General features: G+C 42.0%; 3 protein-coding genes across 3 annotated transcripts in view; 1 reads left to right on the top strand and 2 right to left on the bottom strand.

Annotated features, from left to right (window-relative positions):
• Nucleotides 1-15,753, bottom strand: part of LOC135352201 (dynein beta chain, ciliary-like) — a 47,336-nt gene that overhangs the window by 16,440 nt on the left and 15,143 nt on the right. The window contains exons 22-38 of the mRNA XM_064551359.1: nucleotides 10,501-10,628; nucleotides 7,623-7,919; nucleotides 7,421-7,468; nucleotides 6,936-7,142; nucleotides 6,428-6,573; nucleotides 6,133-6,281; nucleotides 5,480-5,686; nucleotides 5,167-5,310; nucleotides 4,869-5,004; nucleotides 4,378-4,521; nucleotides 3,964-4,154; nucleotides 2,869-3,687; nucleotides 2,372-2,501; nucleotides 1,189-2,079; nucleotides 861-949; nucleotides 433-626; nucleotides 2-188 (exon numbers count right to left, since the gene is read on the bottom strand). Coding sequence (XP_064407429.1) covers nucleotides 2-188; nucleotides 433-626; nucleotides 861-949; nucleotides 1,189-2,079; nucleotides 2,372-2,501; nucleotides 2,869-3,687; nucleotides 3,964-4,154; nucleotides 4,378-4,521; nucleotides 4,869-5,004; nucleotides 5,167-5,310; nucleotides 5,480-5,686; nucleotides 6,133-6,281; nucleotides 6,428-6,573; nucleotides 6,936-7,142; nucleotides 7,421-7,468; nucleotides 7,623-7,919; nucleotides 10,501-10,628 — 4,107 coding nt within the window. The remainder of the gene's footprint in view (nucleotide 1; nucleotides 189-432; nucleotides 627-860; nucleotides 950-1,188; nucleotides 2,080-2,371; nucleotides 2,502-2,868; nucleotides 3,688-3,963; nucleotides 4,155-4,377; nucleotides 4,522-4,868; nucleotides 5,005-5,166; nucleotides 5,311-5,479; nucleotides 5,687-6,132; nucleotides 6,282-6,427; nucleotides 6,574-6,935; nucleotides 7,143-7,420; nucleotides 7,469-7,622; nucleotides 7,920-10,500; nucleotides 10,629-15,753) is intronic.
• LOC135352219 (uncharacterized) lies at nucleotides 11,475-12,459 on the top strand. The gene has a single exon (XM_064551383.1). It carries the CDS (start codon nucleotides 11,558-11,560, stop codon nucleotides 12,338-12,340), a length of 783 nt encoding a protein of 260 aa, XP_064407453.1. The 5' UTR covers nucleotides 11,475-11,557; the 3' UTR covers nucleotides 12,341-12,459.
• Nucleotides 13,215-14,137, bottom strand: LOC135352218 (uncharacterized). The gene has a single exon (XM_064551381.1). It carries the CDS (start codon nucleotides 14,067-14,069, stop codon nucleotides 13,275-13,277), a length of 795 nt encoding a protein of 264 aa, XP_064407451.1. The 5' UTR covers nucleotides 14,070-14,137; the 3' UTR covers nucleotides 13,215-13,274.

Below are 15,753 nucleotides of genomic sequence, written 5' to 3'. Positions count from 1 at the left end.
CCTCCATAATAAACCTGATTGATAGGTCCACTGTCAAACACTGTCCATTACTGAGGTGCAGTGGACCATCACCATCACAGGCCAACAGGCTGTCCAGTTGGGCTGGGGAGAGAGCACCCTCCAACACAACCCAGGAGCCGGGCCGGAGGGAGGAGAGTGTATGAGGGAGCAGACCCTCCACCCATGTACTAGGGGGGGAGGGGTGAACAATTAATCATTAAACAAACGAAAGTATCACTTCAGTGATAATTATACTCAAAAGCACGTAACATTTTCTCTATAATTATGCAGTATGAATTAAGAGTAATTTCCTCCTTGTATTACAGGACTTAGCCATGCACTAACAACGTACTATATAACAAGTACGTATACACGCACAAACAAAAGCCTACTAAGCAATAACCCACACAATGCATCCATACGCCCACTCACCCCTTCTCCTTGTCCTGGTAGCCGAGCAGCTGCTCCTCTCTCATTGCCTCGGTAACTAGGGTAGTCACGGAGACGGGGCCAGACGTGGGAATCTGGGAGAGAGTGTCAGCAGCCACCTGAATGATGGAGGTCTTGCCACTACAACTGGGACCACTGACCACGGTGAACCGATTCGATTGAACCAGCGTCACTAACTGCAAGGTGGGGAGAGAATACTTTCATATAGCCATGCTTGTATGTACATGCATGCGTATATATCAATTGTTTGAATTAAGGAATACTTTGATACACCACATGCATGCAGCTAACCAGACTCACTGGCCGCAATACAAAATATTTGTAGGGATTTTCCTGTTAATCGTCTCGTAACCATTGCATATAGAAACACAGTATCTAGCTATGGAGAATTCACATGTATATATACGTACCTGTGACACAGCTGTTTGGAAGGGGACGGTTGGGACGAGTTGCTGAAGCTGACAGCTGACTACAATCTGATCCTCCAGCGTGCCACCAGCTATGAGTAAGAAGAAATACAGTCAATAATGGCTGCACAGTATAACAGTAACAGTATAGCAGTATAACAGTAAAAGTGAAACCTGTTCATTACTGCCACCCTTGGGCCAACCGACATAGAACAGTGACTGTATAATAAAGAGGTGGCCTGCTAACACAGGTCCAAACACATGCTGTGGGAGATGGGGCCTGACTTACTGACAACTATAAAATAGACCACACACTATAAATCACGTTCACCTTCACTGGTCTGATTGTCATCTAGTACATTCTGCATAGCACTGGCAGCCCTAGACTCTCTGGCACTCTCCCCAGCACCAGACACGCTAGCTGCCTTAAGCGTCAGCCCCTCCCTCACTTTTCCCTCGTGGTCGAGCAATCCTATCAAATCGAAGCCTGGGAAGAGCTCGGAGATTAGCGTCACTATGATGTCATACTCCTTGCTCTCGGGACATACAGACGGTAAGAGAGTGTCTTTTAGTGCCAGAAGGAGAGAGAATTCTTCAAGAATTGGTCGTGTGAGCGGTTCCGAATCGTTGTCTTCACTACCGGCTCTAAACTTAAGAGAAGCTCGCTGGGTACTAAAGGACATTTCAGAGTAGACCATACTTGGCATTTTGAGATTATTATTCATAGTAGGCTCTCCATCTGTTGCTAGAAGGCCAAGACCTATCAAGTCTTTACTGTGCTTACGGGCAAGCGATACAATAGCTTTGAGCTTGTGCAAGCCAAGATTGAAAGGATTTTGTGCGGATTTTCCTGAGTCTAAGTCACCGAAAAGCTCTTCAATTGAAAGGCAAATTTTGTCCAATAGTTGTGCAAGCTGAATTGAATTATTGAACTCGTTCACAAGAAACAGAGCCTCTAAAACAACCATTCTATCCGGCGTGCTCACACTACAAGTTTGAAAATAGTCGAGTAGTGTACTAGGAAAGTTTTTCTGTTTAGAGCAAGACATAGTTGCAAAGCAAGCTCCAGGAGGGTCAGTCGCTAGAGCTACACTGGTCTTCATCCATTGTATGCTAGTCGAGTGGGAGAGCCTGCCGTGATGGATGCTGGCCAGTAGACTGCACACAGTTTGTAGGACGGAGGGTGTGAGGGTGTCAAGAGAATGGAGGAGGAGCCATGATCCTGCACATGGGAATAAAGAATAATTAAGTAACTGGACAGTCAGGAAGGTTAGTGGACTGGGAGATTTAGAAAGAAAGGTGAAAGAGTGAAATTAGATTATGTCAATACATAAACGCAAACAAACACAAATATTCGGGGGAGTACAGGGTTGTGAATAAATTCCATGCATGTATGATATCACCAGACAGTTAATATCTTGCGAGGAAAAAAACTGGCCATAAAATACACACAAGCACACGTATGAGTCATTTTATTTCAAGGACCCTAATTATACTGTTTATATGGCGCTGACCTGTAGCACTCATCCCCTTGACAGCAGCAAGAGCAGCTGCCACGTTGGTGAGAGGGGAGCACCTCACGGTGAATAACAATCGACCAGATGTCACAGCTAGCTCACGAACTAGCGAGCTCTTACCAGAACCCTGTACATAGCATGGGCATGCACGTCAACATATTGTAGAGTGAATAAAACTATTCATAGTAACCTAGGGTACGTAGGTACTACACTGTCTCGGGTCTCTTGAGGCAAGATAAGCTTTCGTATAGGAGCAATGTGCGAATGTTAACTGATAAATGTAGTGGAGCCCCTACCCTATAGGGCAAACCCTGAAGACGTAAAGGCCACGTACCCAGGTCCCAAAACAACCAACAGTTTGTGTGCAAATAACCTCTAAACAAACGCTATACCTTGAACTACATTACAATTAATGGAGTTCCACTGCACAAATGCAAATATAAAGGTCTTCTTAATTTCTACATAGATATAATTATTATAGCCCAATAGCCCACCTCCTCTCCAGTGAGCACAGCCCCGCCCTCAGTCCCAATGGCCTGTAACAACGAGTACAGAGTCTTCTCCAGGAGAGGTGTGAGCAAGAGACGTGATGAGCTACCAGTGTATTGATAACCGTACATCAATCGGGTACCAAGTATCGTTATCGACGCTTTCTGTTCCCGTGGTAACCACTCGTAATGTAGCATCGATTGCCACTCAAAAGAATCTTTTAACGTTGAATTTGATTCCAATTCCAAAAATATCGCAGCTTTGAGTTTGTAATTCAAAAGAACAAGTTGTATGTTTTGCAACTTGACAAGCTGGTATTTTGAAATACCGTACATGTTGTTCATTTGAACTCGTTCACCAAATACGCCACTGTTACTTGTACTATCGACAGCCGACATATTGGACACGCTGTCTTTCAACGCAATGTTGGACTCCATATTATCCTGACAGATCTGACTAGACCCTGACATTAACACCTCAGGCAGACTAACATTAGTCGGAGAACCTTTAATCAAATCTGACACAGTGTTCAAAAGTGAGTTTATTTCCGAGAGAAATTCGGACAATTTCTGAGAATTTTCGATGGCCTTGGATAGATTGTTTTCTAGTGATATTTGCGTGCCCAGTATAGAGATTTGTGTTGACACTTTATTGCTCTTCCAGAGATTGGGGAGATTAGATAGCGATTCGATTGGTTGCTTGTGGGACGGACTGGGCGTGATAAACTTGGTGATTACGTTGCTTAGTTGCGATTGGAGGGTGGACGAGACGGAGGCCATTAGCTTGGAGATTATCATGTCCACTGGACCGTCACATGACACAGCCTGTATAGGGAGGTGGACAGTATGATAACCACATGCACACATACAGGTGAGGTGCTATAGAAACGTAATTGATAACCTGGCCAATTTGAAAGTACTGCATGTAGAGCTGCATTACTTGTTTGTTTTACCAACACAAATCATTTTCAGTAATAATTTTGATACATTGAATAGTTCATGCAGTCATAGTACAATGTATAGGAATCCAAGAGACATGAACGTAAAATAAAATTGAACATGCCATTAATTATATTAAGTTTCATATTATTACGAAAATACCTGTACAAGATCAAGCCTTTCTCCGACTGTACTAACAATGCCGCATATCTTGCTTTGATGTATACCATATGTGCGGGGGTGGCTGGGGGTATGGCCAGTAGACGCCGGTCCCAGGTTGTTGGTAAACACGAGGGCAGAGGCGTGAGGAAGCAACTTGTGAATCTGAGCACTAAACTGGTCCAAACTAGAGCCTGTGGTGAAGGTAAATTGACATGTCATAAAACGTATGTGATGGACTTATTTACAATGCACAGTAAAGTACCTAAAAGAATACGAGTGTAAAATGTGCACGGAAGCATGAAGAAGACATAAAATTGTTGGAAATTAGATGCTCCCGATTCAAGTTACTTACAGACAGCCAAGCTAGCATGTAACTACAGAAACCACTAGGGAATCCCCCACCCACCCACGCACCGTAACACATAAACTGTAGAATGTCCTCGAGAGGAAGAAAGTAGAACCACGGGCACTTGACCCTTTGACCCTCGACGTAGCGGACCAGCGCCGTCTGACAGTCTACTAGACTAGAGTGGAACTTCTCCAGGCTCGGCAGCAGGCCTATACAAGAAGAGGGAGAGAGGGAAGAATTTGTGAGATTGTCAAAAATTTGTAAAACTTAATGGCTTCACAATGATGAAAGACACATGTAAGAGTACACAAGTGAAGCTTGCTTTCTCCTAACACTGTACACTGAGGCTTTATAAAGTCTGGAATTTTAAAATAATTATAGAATGAATAGTTACTGTTAAAGATTATAGGATTTACTAGAACTATAGATGTACAATGGATAGAGTGTATACCGTATAACGGGAACAGTTGGCAATTTGGCGAATTTTACCAAAATTAAATCACCATGTTTAATTGCCAATTTTCCCTGTTATACAGTACAGCGTAATTCCTCTCACCGTCCTTGAGGCATACAGAGATGACGGCAGTGTTCCGTGCCACGCCCATCATTAGCTCCCTCCAATCAGAGTCTACGGTGGAGAAAGTGTAGGCGTGGCCTGGGAGGTGGGTCGACACCTCAGTGGAACCATACACCTAAAGGGGGGGCAGTTAGTCTGACAAAAGTAATGACACACAGCGCAGTATCACCAATCCAATCCCCATATTGTACCCCTTGATTCCACAAATGCAACCGCCATATACGTACCCCCTAAATACACATGCACATACACGATACAAACCCCCCTATATACGTACCCCCTCCAACTGAGTCCAAAGCAGTTGCACTTTCAGCCATACTCTGAGCACTGCTTCGATGGTTTGCAACTGCTTGTGCCATTTCTGGAGGTCGTCGGCAAATGAGGCAGCTGCCACTGTGCCCTCGAGGCTTTGTAGAGACATCTGTGTGGGTGGGTGTTGGTGGGGGGGGGAGGTTATAGTGATCAAGGACCATAGTAATCAAGTCATAGTGACTTGTAACTTGCTTATATTATAGCCATAAGAAAAATTGACAACCATGCATCATTCTATTAATTGTAGTTATTGACAAAATCTAAAAGGCTCAACTCACTTGATGACTTTCCAGTGTTTCAAATATCCCTCCAGTGTTGCAGAGGAGAGGGATTTTCCCCATCACCATGTGCCCGGGGGTGGTGGGTAGCGTGATGGACGCAGCCCCACCTCCCACACGCCTCACACCGGACGCGACTCGTGTGGTGGAGGGTGCTCGTGACTTCGGTGTGCCACTGGACTGTTCCATAGCTAACTCAGACAGAGTCTGCAGCGATAATAATTGTATACTTATGTACAATAGAAGTGATACTTAGAAATTTGAAAGTAGTGGTTATCTTCAATCCTCAATCTCAAATCACAAATTTGCCTCTTTTGTGGTAAAATAGGCCCAAGAGGTGGCTATTTTTATCTATATAAACCAAGCACCACTATACCACCACCGGAACAGTGTGGGCACACACCTTTACTATAATATTATTGCAGATTGTTTAGTGACATGCACACACACGTACAATGTAGGCACAGTGGAACTCTCCTATAATGGCCACTACTGAAGAAAGGAAGGCCAACTGTACTGATAATTATAAAGGCCATGCAGGCATCTATAAGCTATAGGTCCCAAATATGTAAACGCCACCTCTGTATAATACGCAAAAGGTAATTAATTTTGTGCACCAATTCAATGTCAAAAGTACACAATATGTAACTGACCTCTTGACCTCCAGTGTCGGCTACTCTCTGATGTAGCTGAAGGTCAAAGTGCTTGCTAAGCCACACCTCCTCAAACGTGTTGAGTAGAGACTCTATAGCAATGTCCTTGTTAGCTCTATCCACTAAAGCATCCACTTCAGCAGCATGCTCTGCATAATTACACAAGCCATGAAATTGTGAGCGGTATATATATTTTATGAACACCTAATTTTAAGTTTTCAGTCCTATAGAGAGAAACAGGTTCAACTGAAAGCTATACAATTTATACTGTGTGGCTATAATTTAAAACACTCACCATGTAATGTCATATCCAAAAACTGTCCAAATGTCAGCTCCTCCAGTAGACTGACATCGAACGTCCCTCCTCTACTGAGGAAATGAGATGTGCCGCTGCGTGCCAACTTGAGCACCTGCTTCCAATGGCGAGGCCTCATAGACGGACTGTATATAATTACAGTGGGATATTACAGAGGTAACCAATGAAGGAGTGCATGAGACACCATAAATTGAGTTTACATTGTCTGATATTTTAATAGTATGTGTATATAATTCAAAAGTTACTTTCGGGGCTTTTTGGCAATAAACTATGGTCTATTTAACTATTAATTTTTTAGTGGGAGAAAAGTGAAAATTTACCAGACCAAAATTATTGAGTTAATTAGATCAGCTATTACAGGCTTTTCCGAATTACCAAACCACACTCAATTAAGCTGCTATGACCTCGAATAGTTATCAGTGTTACCTTTAGACTGTATATAGTGGGATATAATACTCGTAACCAACCATACTCGTAGAGTAATCACCTCCTAAGTCTCTCCAGAACGGGAGCATTGGCCTGTACAGTGGACACATGTCCGACTATGTGCTGATAGAGGTCCCAGTCGGTGACTATGGCTTGTGGCAACACTGACAGCTGGTCCAACTCTCCCTCCGTCCCGACGAGCAGTTGGGTGGAGTCCACGTCTGACCAGCACTGGGGGTACCACGTGGAGTGGAGTGACTCAATCGAACTATGTGGGGGGGTTACAAGTGTGCATGGTAACGAATATCTCTCAGAGTACAATAACATCTAGAGCTACATAATTACAAACGTATAAGACTTAGTGAAAGATGGGTGGTTGTTATAGATTGAAGTCTTCATTGCACAAGACACACTCATATACTGATACAGAATACATAAAGGCCGGCATGGCATAATAAGTATGAATGAATTCAAACAGATACTAGGAATCGTAATACAGCAGAGCGTTGCATGGGTATCACCAGTTCTGGGATGCATCAGACTTACTCTGATAACTTCCATAGCTCTTGCAGAGTGGACAACTCTTCTTCAAATCTACAAAAAAAAACATGACACTAGATAAGTCAAACTAACTAACTCAACTAAAGACCCGTCCTTCTACGTATAAGAACGATAATTACAGCCTTAATCTTACATCACATATTGAACCTGTGATTTCTAAGAACAAATCTTGCCTAAAACAACTCACTCTTTGAGCAGCGAGAAGTTAAACACAGAGGTCTCCAGGAGCTCCTGCAACTCAATCAGGTCCTGTGCTTGGGCCTGAAGAGACCTCAACTGCTTAGTGAACCCAGCGACCAGGCCAAAAGCCTCTTCTTTTGAGCAGTCGTGATGTATACACTGGCTAGCGAGAAAGCTGGCTTTGAAGTTAGCGAAGATCTCTCTGAATCTAGTCAGATCTTGCGAGATGATGTCACCTTTTGCTTGGATACGCGGACCAACTCTTTGCTTGCCTAGGGCTACTCGTTTCTTGAGATTGGACCACCTATAAGTGCCATAATTATATAGATTGAGGCCATTCAACTGTGTTACAATTTCAGATTTTTTACTTGGTATAATTATAGTAACCACATTGCATACATACCATTATAGGAATTAGATATAATTATACACTACAACATTCCAATGGTCCATGCAGAGAGAGCATCCTCTCTATTATAATGTGGTCAAATAGACACAGAGACATTTTTAACCCAAGGCGCGTGGGCGGCCACAGGTTATAACAGTCTGTTGGTTTGTCTGTATACTTACCTGAATGCCACAGCACTGTCTTTGTGCCATGGATAGACTCCACATAACAGTTTTAATAGTGGCAGATTTTGATGTGTTAAAGCTTCGTGTCGAAGAAGCTTACTTTGCATGCACGTTGGCCATTAGAGCTAGCTAGGTATACGCAGCTTTTTCGAGGCACTTTATATGACACATGCGCACTATTACAACCATGTGGCGCCTGGTGACAATAACATTTGTAAGTGTTTCGTTCGTTTACTGTTATTCTGCTTTCCGTTGCTACTGTAACAGTGAATTTAAAAACACTGACTTGAAAAAACAAACTTCGTTACAATAGCACTCTCACTCTCGGGATTCCTTTTTACTTTCTGATTTTAAGTATACGTATAAATTAATATATAGACTAAGTGTTATATATAGCAACTCCACGTACCATAGGTAGACTGAAAATGAAGTATTGTTACTCAAAAGGTTCTACTCTTGTTCTCTTGTGGATTTGGTGTGTATGTGCAGCGATGTGGTTCAGCGGAGATTTTGAACAAGCCTCTAGTGGATTTAAAATCAAAAGAGTTATCAACTTGATTTTAGTTTCTACTTTATTTCTTGTTAGTGCTCCACTATCTGGATATCTGGCTGACTCACGATTCGGTAATTTTAGAGTGTTTAAAACTGGAGCAGTACTCATGTTTTTCGGATGTGTCAGTATAAGTGTAGCAATCTTGGTGTTAAAAGGAATTCAAACAGACAGCAATACTTATTTCGTGGTTAGTATTATAGCTGCTCCAATTTCAAATGTGATGATATATTCTGGTGGAGGTGCTTGTTTGGCTACATCATTTCAGCTAGGTTTGGATCAGATGCCGGACACATCTTCAACTGATATTTTATCATTTTTAAAGTGGTATGTTGTGACAGTAGGTTTTGGATTCTGGGTCAGCAACTTCTTGTGTTATGTTGTCCCAGTATGCTTTAAGTTGCATTTTTTCTATGAAATAGTGAGCCTATTCCCTGTTTTTTGTGTGTGCATCGTTCTGTGTACACTGTTTATATTTGGTCAGAAGGTGCTTATTATTGAACCACAGTCAACGCAGGCTTTTAGAAACGTCTACAGAGTTCTCAAGTTTGCAGCCAAGCACACATCTCCAGTAAATCGCAGTGCTTTTACGTACTGGGAAGAAAACATTCCTTCTAGACTAGATCTTGGAAAGTCTCGTTTTGGGGGTCCATTTACAACAGAACAAGTCGAGGATGTGAAAACATTTGGCAGGTTGTTGATTGTTTTTGTCCCAATATGGGTTACGATTTTTTCGATCAGCGTGTATGGGGTATTCCAAGTTTTTACAACACCTCTTGAATTCCAAGAGCTCCCTAACTCCACTTGTGTGTACAGCTTGTTTTCAAAGTTTACCTACAGCCCTTGGTGGTGTGGTGTGATCACCATATTGCTGTATAAGTTCATCGTTTACCCGGTAATCAGACGTATCGTTGGTAGCATTATGAGGCAAATAACCATTGTAGTTTTTCTGGTGATGTTCCTCAACATTGCAAACTCAACATTTTCTATAGTTGTTTTTGTCCAATATGATGGTTATATTTCGCTTTGGTCTCAATTTGTCTACATTATTTTATCCTCCAGTGCATTTTCCCTGTGTTGGCACCTAACAACCGAGTTGGTATGTGCTCAGTCACCATACAACATGAGAGGACTACTGTCAGGTTATGTCTTCTGCACACTTTTCCTGTTCCACTGTTTGGGTTCCGTAGTTAGTGTAGCATTTTGCCACTCCAAGAACTGTGTGATTGGTAAATACTGTGTCGGTGCTGGTTTAGGTATTCTGGGCGCTCTTCTCCAGAGTTGTTCTGCCGTGTGGTACAAGACGAGGGAGAGGGATCAGCAGTACGATCTCTACCGTCACATAGCAACAACGTATGATACATATATATCCCAGGAAGAGGCTCAAAGGCAATGACATTGCTCAGCTTGTGTCTTTAACAAACTATAAACTGTGAACTATCTGCTAGTCTATAAGAGTGTATATAACCTGCTAGTTTACTAAATTAATGTTCAAAGTTAGTATTGTTTTTGTAGTTGCGCTGAAATGTTTTGAGCTTAAGTATCGTTGTCAGATAAAAGCGAGCAAAACATATTAGAAGCACGCTGGCTATAGACAGCTAGCTCTACGTGGCCTAATTGTTTTGAGACATTAGTCTAGATCTTGCGCATACGTACGAACTCTATATACGTGAAGCCCGAACTTTATACAACCCCGACTAACGCTAACACTAACTATAAAGATTGTGAAGCGTAGCTAAGCGATAAAAGGTTGAACCCTGACCTTTGTGGAGCAGCGTTGAACTTGCTCCTGATTGCTTGTGACAACTGACAGTCGAACTTGTCGAGAATAAGAACAGCGCGATGTACAGCTCCAAACTTTGTGTCCATCTCCAGCTGTTGATTGTTGACCTATAGAGGAAGTAGAGCATGAACACTATAATCGTTCTAATTATAGAATCAGCCTCAGTTAGGACGCCCTCTTTTATAACGCCTATTATACTACCATATAAAATCAATTTTTTCGTACATGGTTTCTAGAAAAATATTTATTTTTACTGGTTCTATAATTAGAACGATTACGGTAGCTATAACAGCGTGTGGGGTAAAGCCATCTAATTAGGATGTTCATGGGTTGTTTAGCGTAAATAGTAGATTAGGTAATCCCACTTTCATTGACTGAGTACAAATAGCAACATTACATCATTGAACTATAGGTCAACTTTCCTTCTATAACTAATCACTATTTTTATTATAGCTCAGACAGTGGTTAGTATCAGAGAGTGCATAAAGAGGAGTATCCAACTCCCACGCACATTCCATTCTACATCTCTAGAACAGAATACGTCACTATCACTTGATAAAATGTTGGCTGGAGGTACAAACCACGTGTGTGCTTGTGTGTGTGCTGATATCATTTTTAACTAATATTAACTACACCTATACGCACCATTTAAAATGTGGTTTGAGAACAACTGCCATCGTTGCAAGGATACTCCTCTTAATGAATTCCTGGCAGTATCCATATCAAACCAGAGGAGGTACGACACGTTTCTGCCCACACTCAACATTATTGCAGAAGCTAATTTACATCGAGGTACCTCCTCTGATATCAAACTAAACAAGATTAGGCACTTAGCGTACAAATAATTATTATGACTGGGCAAACTGGCATCTTATTCCACTGTGGCATGCTGTGGGCATCTCCCAAACAAACATATCAGATTTCTGGTCACGCACTTTGAGTGAACCCCCTCATATCTTGTATCCTGTTCAATATTAATAGACACAAATCTATTTATCATTACCATTAATCTAGTATACAGCTTAATTTAACTGCCATGGCTACCAGATTTGACCCCCCACCTCCCTACACTGGAGAACCAGAGCCTCAAATCAACGAATCACTCGAATCCTGTCCCAACGGCTGTGATACTGGGGTCCTCACCCACGGACAGCTAAAGGACCATCTGTTGGACTGCCCCCTACAACTAGTGGAGTGTGAGTTTGCCAGTGCTGGATGTAACGTGAAGGTTCCTCGAAGAGATCTGGCGGGTCACATGACAGAGAGTGTCCAACACCACCTCCTAACAGCCACCCTCCTCAACCTGAGACTCACGAGAGAGCTACATGACCAAAAAGACAAGCAGATATCCGAGCTACAGCATACGATTGCTAACATGGACACTCACTTGAAGCTACTAACTCCATCATCTACAAATGGCTACATTTGTCACGATATCATTATGAGTGATGTCAAGCAATTCCTAGCCTCAGGAAATTGGACCAGTGACACCTTCATGGACCAATGTGAAGCAATGGAGTTCAAGCTGGTCATTGGTATAAAAAAGCTTAAGAAAGAGTCAAACCTAACAGCATCGCTAGCTGTTTGTAGAGACAACAAACAAAGAGTCCGCCTCGGTTTTTATTTTAAAGCCAATTTGATCATAAAGATTCTCAGTCATACACAGGAAAGGGATCCATTTGTTGTGTCTTGGGGGAGCATAAATGGACGACTGCCCTCGTGTGATAAGCTCCTCCCCCTGGACGAGCTACTTGCCAAGAACACACCGTACATCAAAGACAATAGACTACATTTCCAGCTCTACTTGAAGACTAAATGAAAACTTGCGCAATATGATAGTATTTTGTAGCTAGTACACAAACATTTTGTACTGTATGAAAAGACACGTATACGAGCTGAGAGAGCTAGACTATGTATATTAGATATGTGTCCAAATGATCGGTATTGCTGGAGGTGAATGCTGCATGTGCATGCTGGGGTAGGTATATTGCTCAAAATGTTGTCGCTAAGTGTCGTATATAATCAGATTCACCTTAACTATAATACATTTAGCTCAGGCCCTTAGTAGCGCCCTCACTGCGCTCAGGAGAGCTACACCAGAGAATGGACCAGAAAGATAAACAGATATCCGAGCTACAACATACGATTGCTATAACATGGATACTCATTTGAAGTTACTAACTCCATCCTTATGAGTGATGTCAAGCGTTAGATATAGGTAATTGGACCATGCAGTGACACTTCCACTGATCAACATGAAGCAATGGACTTCAAGCTGGTCATTGGCATAAAGAAGCATAGGAAAGAATATATATCTAACAGTAGCGCTAATTCTTTGCAGAAAATGTGTATGGCTCCTGCCAGGTTATCATATCCAGAGTCAACCAGTCAAAATTCTAGCCAAGCAAAGAATCCACTTCAATGGATTTTTTAAAAGTCAATTTGGTCATCAAGATAATCAGTCCATACACGTGACAGAGATCCGTTTGTTGTGTCTTGGAGCAGCGCATGTGGACAACTGAACTCGTGCGATAAGCTCCTCCACCTGAACGAGCTACTTGCAAAGATAATGGACTATATTCCAATTCTACTTGAAGACTAAATGAAACTCCCTCAACCTCTGCACCCATTGTACTATTGTTTTGTGTACACAGTCTTGTAAAATTAATGTCATCATTATTTTTATACAAGTCTATACAAGTCTATACACTATACAGTACAACATTTTTGTAGCTACAAACGCTAGTCATTGATCATTTAGTCTTCAAGTAGAGCTGGAAATGTAGTCTATTGTCTTTGACGTACGACGTGTTCTTGACAAGTAGCTCGTCCAGGGGGAACAACGTATCGCACAGGTGTGCTTGTCCATCTGCGCTCTCCCAAGACACAACAAATGTATCCCTTTCCTGTGTATGACTAAGAATCTTGATGACCAAATCGTAATTAAAAGATGCATTGAGGCGGACTCTTTGCTTGTTGTATCTGTAGACAGTTAGCCATGCTGTTAGGCTCGAATGTTTCTTAAGATTCTTTATGCCAATGACCAGCTTGAACTCCATTGCTTCACGTTGGTCCATAAAGGTGTCACTGGTCCAATTTCCTGAGGCTAAGAATTGATTGACATCACTCATAATGATATTGTGACAAATGTAGCCATTTGTAGAGGATGGAGTTAGTAGCTTCAAGTGAGTGTCCATGTTAGCAATCGTATGCTGTAGCTCGGATATCTGTTTATCTTTCTGGTCCATTCTCTGATGTAGCTCTCTCGTGAGTCTCAGGTTGAGGAGGGTGGCTGTCATGAGGTGGTGTTGGGCATTCTCTGTCATGTGACCCGCCAGATCTCTTCGAGGAACCTTCACGTTACATCCAGCACTAGCAAACTCACACTCCACTAGTTGTAGGGGGCAGTCCAACAGGTGGTCCTTTAGTTGGCTGTGGGTGAGGGCCCCAGTATCACAGCCGTTGGGACAAGAGTCAAATGATTCATTAATTTGAGGCTCTAGTTGTCCAGCGTAGGGAGGTGGGGGATCGAATAATCCAGTAGCCATGGCAGAGCTGTATACACTAGATTTAGTAGAGTTACATAACCTGGTCACAGGGAAATTACCTTTGTCATATCCTGTACAATCTTTAATTAGTATAGTACAGCTCTGCCATGGCTACCAGATTATTCGACCCCCCACCCCCCTACCCTGGAGAATCAGAGCAGCCTCAAACCAACGAATCATTCAACTCCTGTCCCAATGGCTGTGAGACTGGGGTCCTCACCCACGGACAGCTAAAGGACCATCTGTTGGACTGCCCCCTACAACTAGTGGAGTGTGAGTTTGCTAGTGCTGGATGTGACGTGAAGGTTCCTCGAAGAGATCTGGCGGGTCACATGACAGAGAATGCCCAACACCACCTCATGACAGCCACCCTCCTCAACCTGAGACTAACAAGAGAACTACACCAGAGAATGGACCAGAAAGACAAACAGATATCCGAGCTACAAAGTCACAATGGCTACATATGTCATGATCTAGTACTGGATAATTTTCATAAATTCCTGAGAGCTAGCGCTTCTAAATGGGTCAGTCACGCTCTAAGAGATGCGTTAGTTGGCTACCACTTCACTATCGAGATAGGCACAAATCTGGCTTTTACACACATCATGGTTTGGTTGAACTGGGTAACTGGACCAAGCAAAGCTCCACTTAAACAAAGTTCTAAGCCAAAATGTCGAGTGATTCTAAAAATGCTGAATCAGAATCAAGATTCGGATCATTACACTGTGACTTATGACGCTGATTTCGCAAGTATGTACAAGTACAGCGTACAAGGTGAAACTGCATTTAGGAGAAGGATTGGGAAAACAGACGTGTTCTATAGTATAGATGAATTGACCAAAGGAGCTGAATATTTGAGAAATAATCAGCTACGTTTCAGAGTTTATTTAAAGACAGACTGTTTTTCAGGCGACTGCTAATTAATATTTGAGTGCATGTCGTATATTTAGATGGTCAGCCAACTGATATTTTTATAACTTTGCTGCTTTTAGCTGCCACAATTATACGTAGTTATTGATTCAATATGCTATATGTACGTACACGCCTAAAGTCTATTTGTGTTGAGTTTAACCTTCATAAAGTTGTCATAACGTTGTCATACTTCAGTCTGCCCTAAGACTCCAAATGTTGTAAGACAGGAAGTGCTACAAGTTGCCTCATGAATATATTAATGATAACAGTTATTCTTTGTTTCTGATAAAAGTAAAAGTTTTTAGAGCTATCTAAGTTGAAATATGTAATAAGAAGACAGTTTAACATACGTTAAACACTTTAAAATATGAATTTGGGTCAAACTGGCATTAAGTTGTGTAAAATGATTGCGGAAAGTTCGAGTTTTTGAGCAAGCTGTTCACGATTAACGTAGCAAGCTAAAAATTGGTTGATCAAATAAAAAGGATCTAAATAACAACATATTCAAGGTAAATGCCATACAAATGAATGGTGTTTGCAAAGCAGTTACACAAACTTTGACATAAATACACAACTTGGCAATAGCATAGAACACTTCATGAATGACTTCAAGCCTTCTAGCTTGCTGCTAAGCATGCACATGCATCAGATGCACTAGTTGATACTTTAGGCAGTCACTGGTTCCTTTCACATCTGGAGATATGCAGCCATGAGTTCCACCAACCACAGAGACTATTCAGAATGCTAACTTTGAGTTTTTGTGCAAGCTGTT

This window comes from Halichondria panicea, chromosome 1, assembly GCF_963675165.1.
Source record: "Halichondria panicea chromosome 1, odHalPani1.1, whole genome shotgun sequence".
In the NCBI taxonomy this organism is placed as follows: domain Eukaryota; kingdom Metazoa; phylum Porifera; class Demospongiae; order Suberitida; family Halichondriidae; genus Halichondria; species Halichondria panicea.
This window is presented reverse-complemented; position numbering and strand designations above follow the sequence as displayed.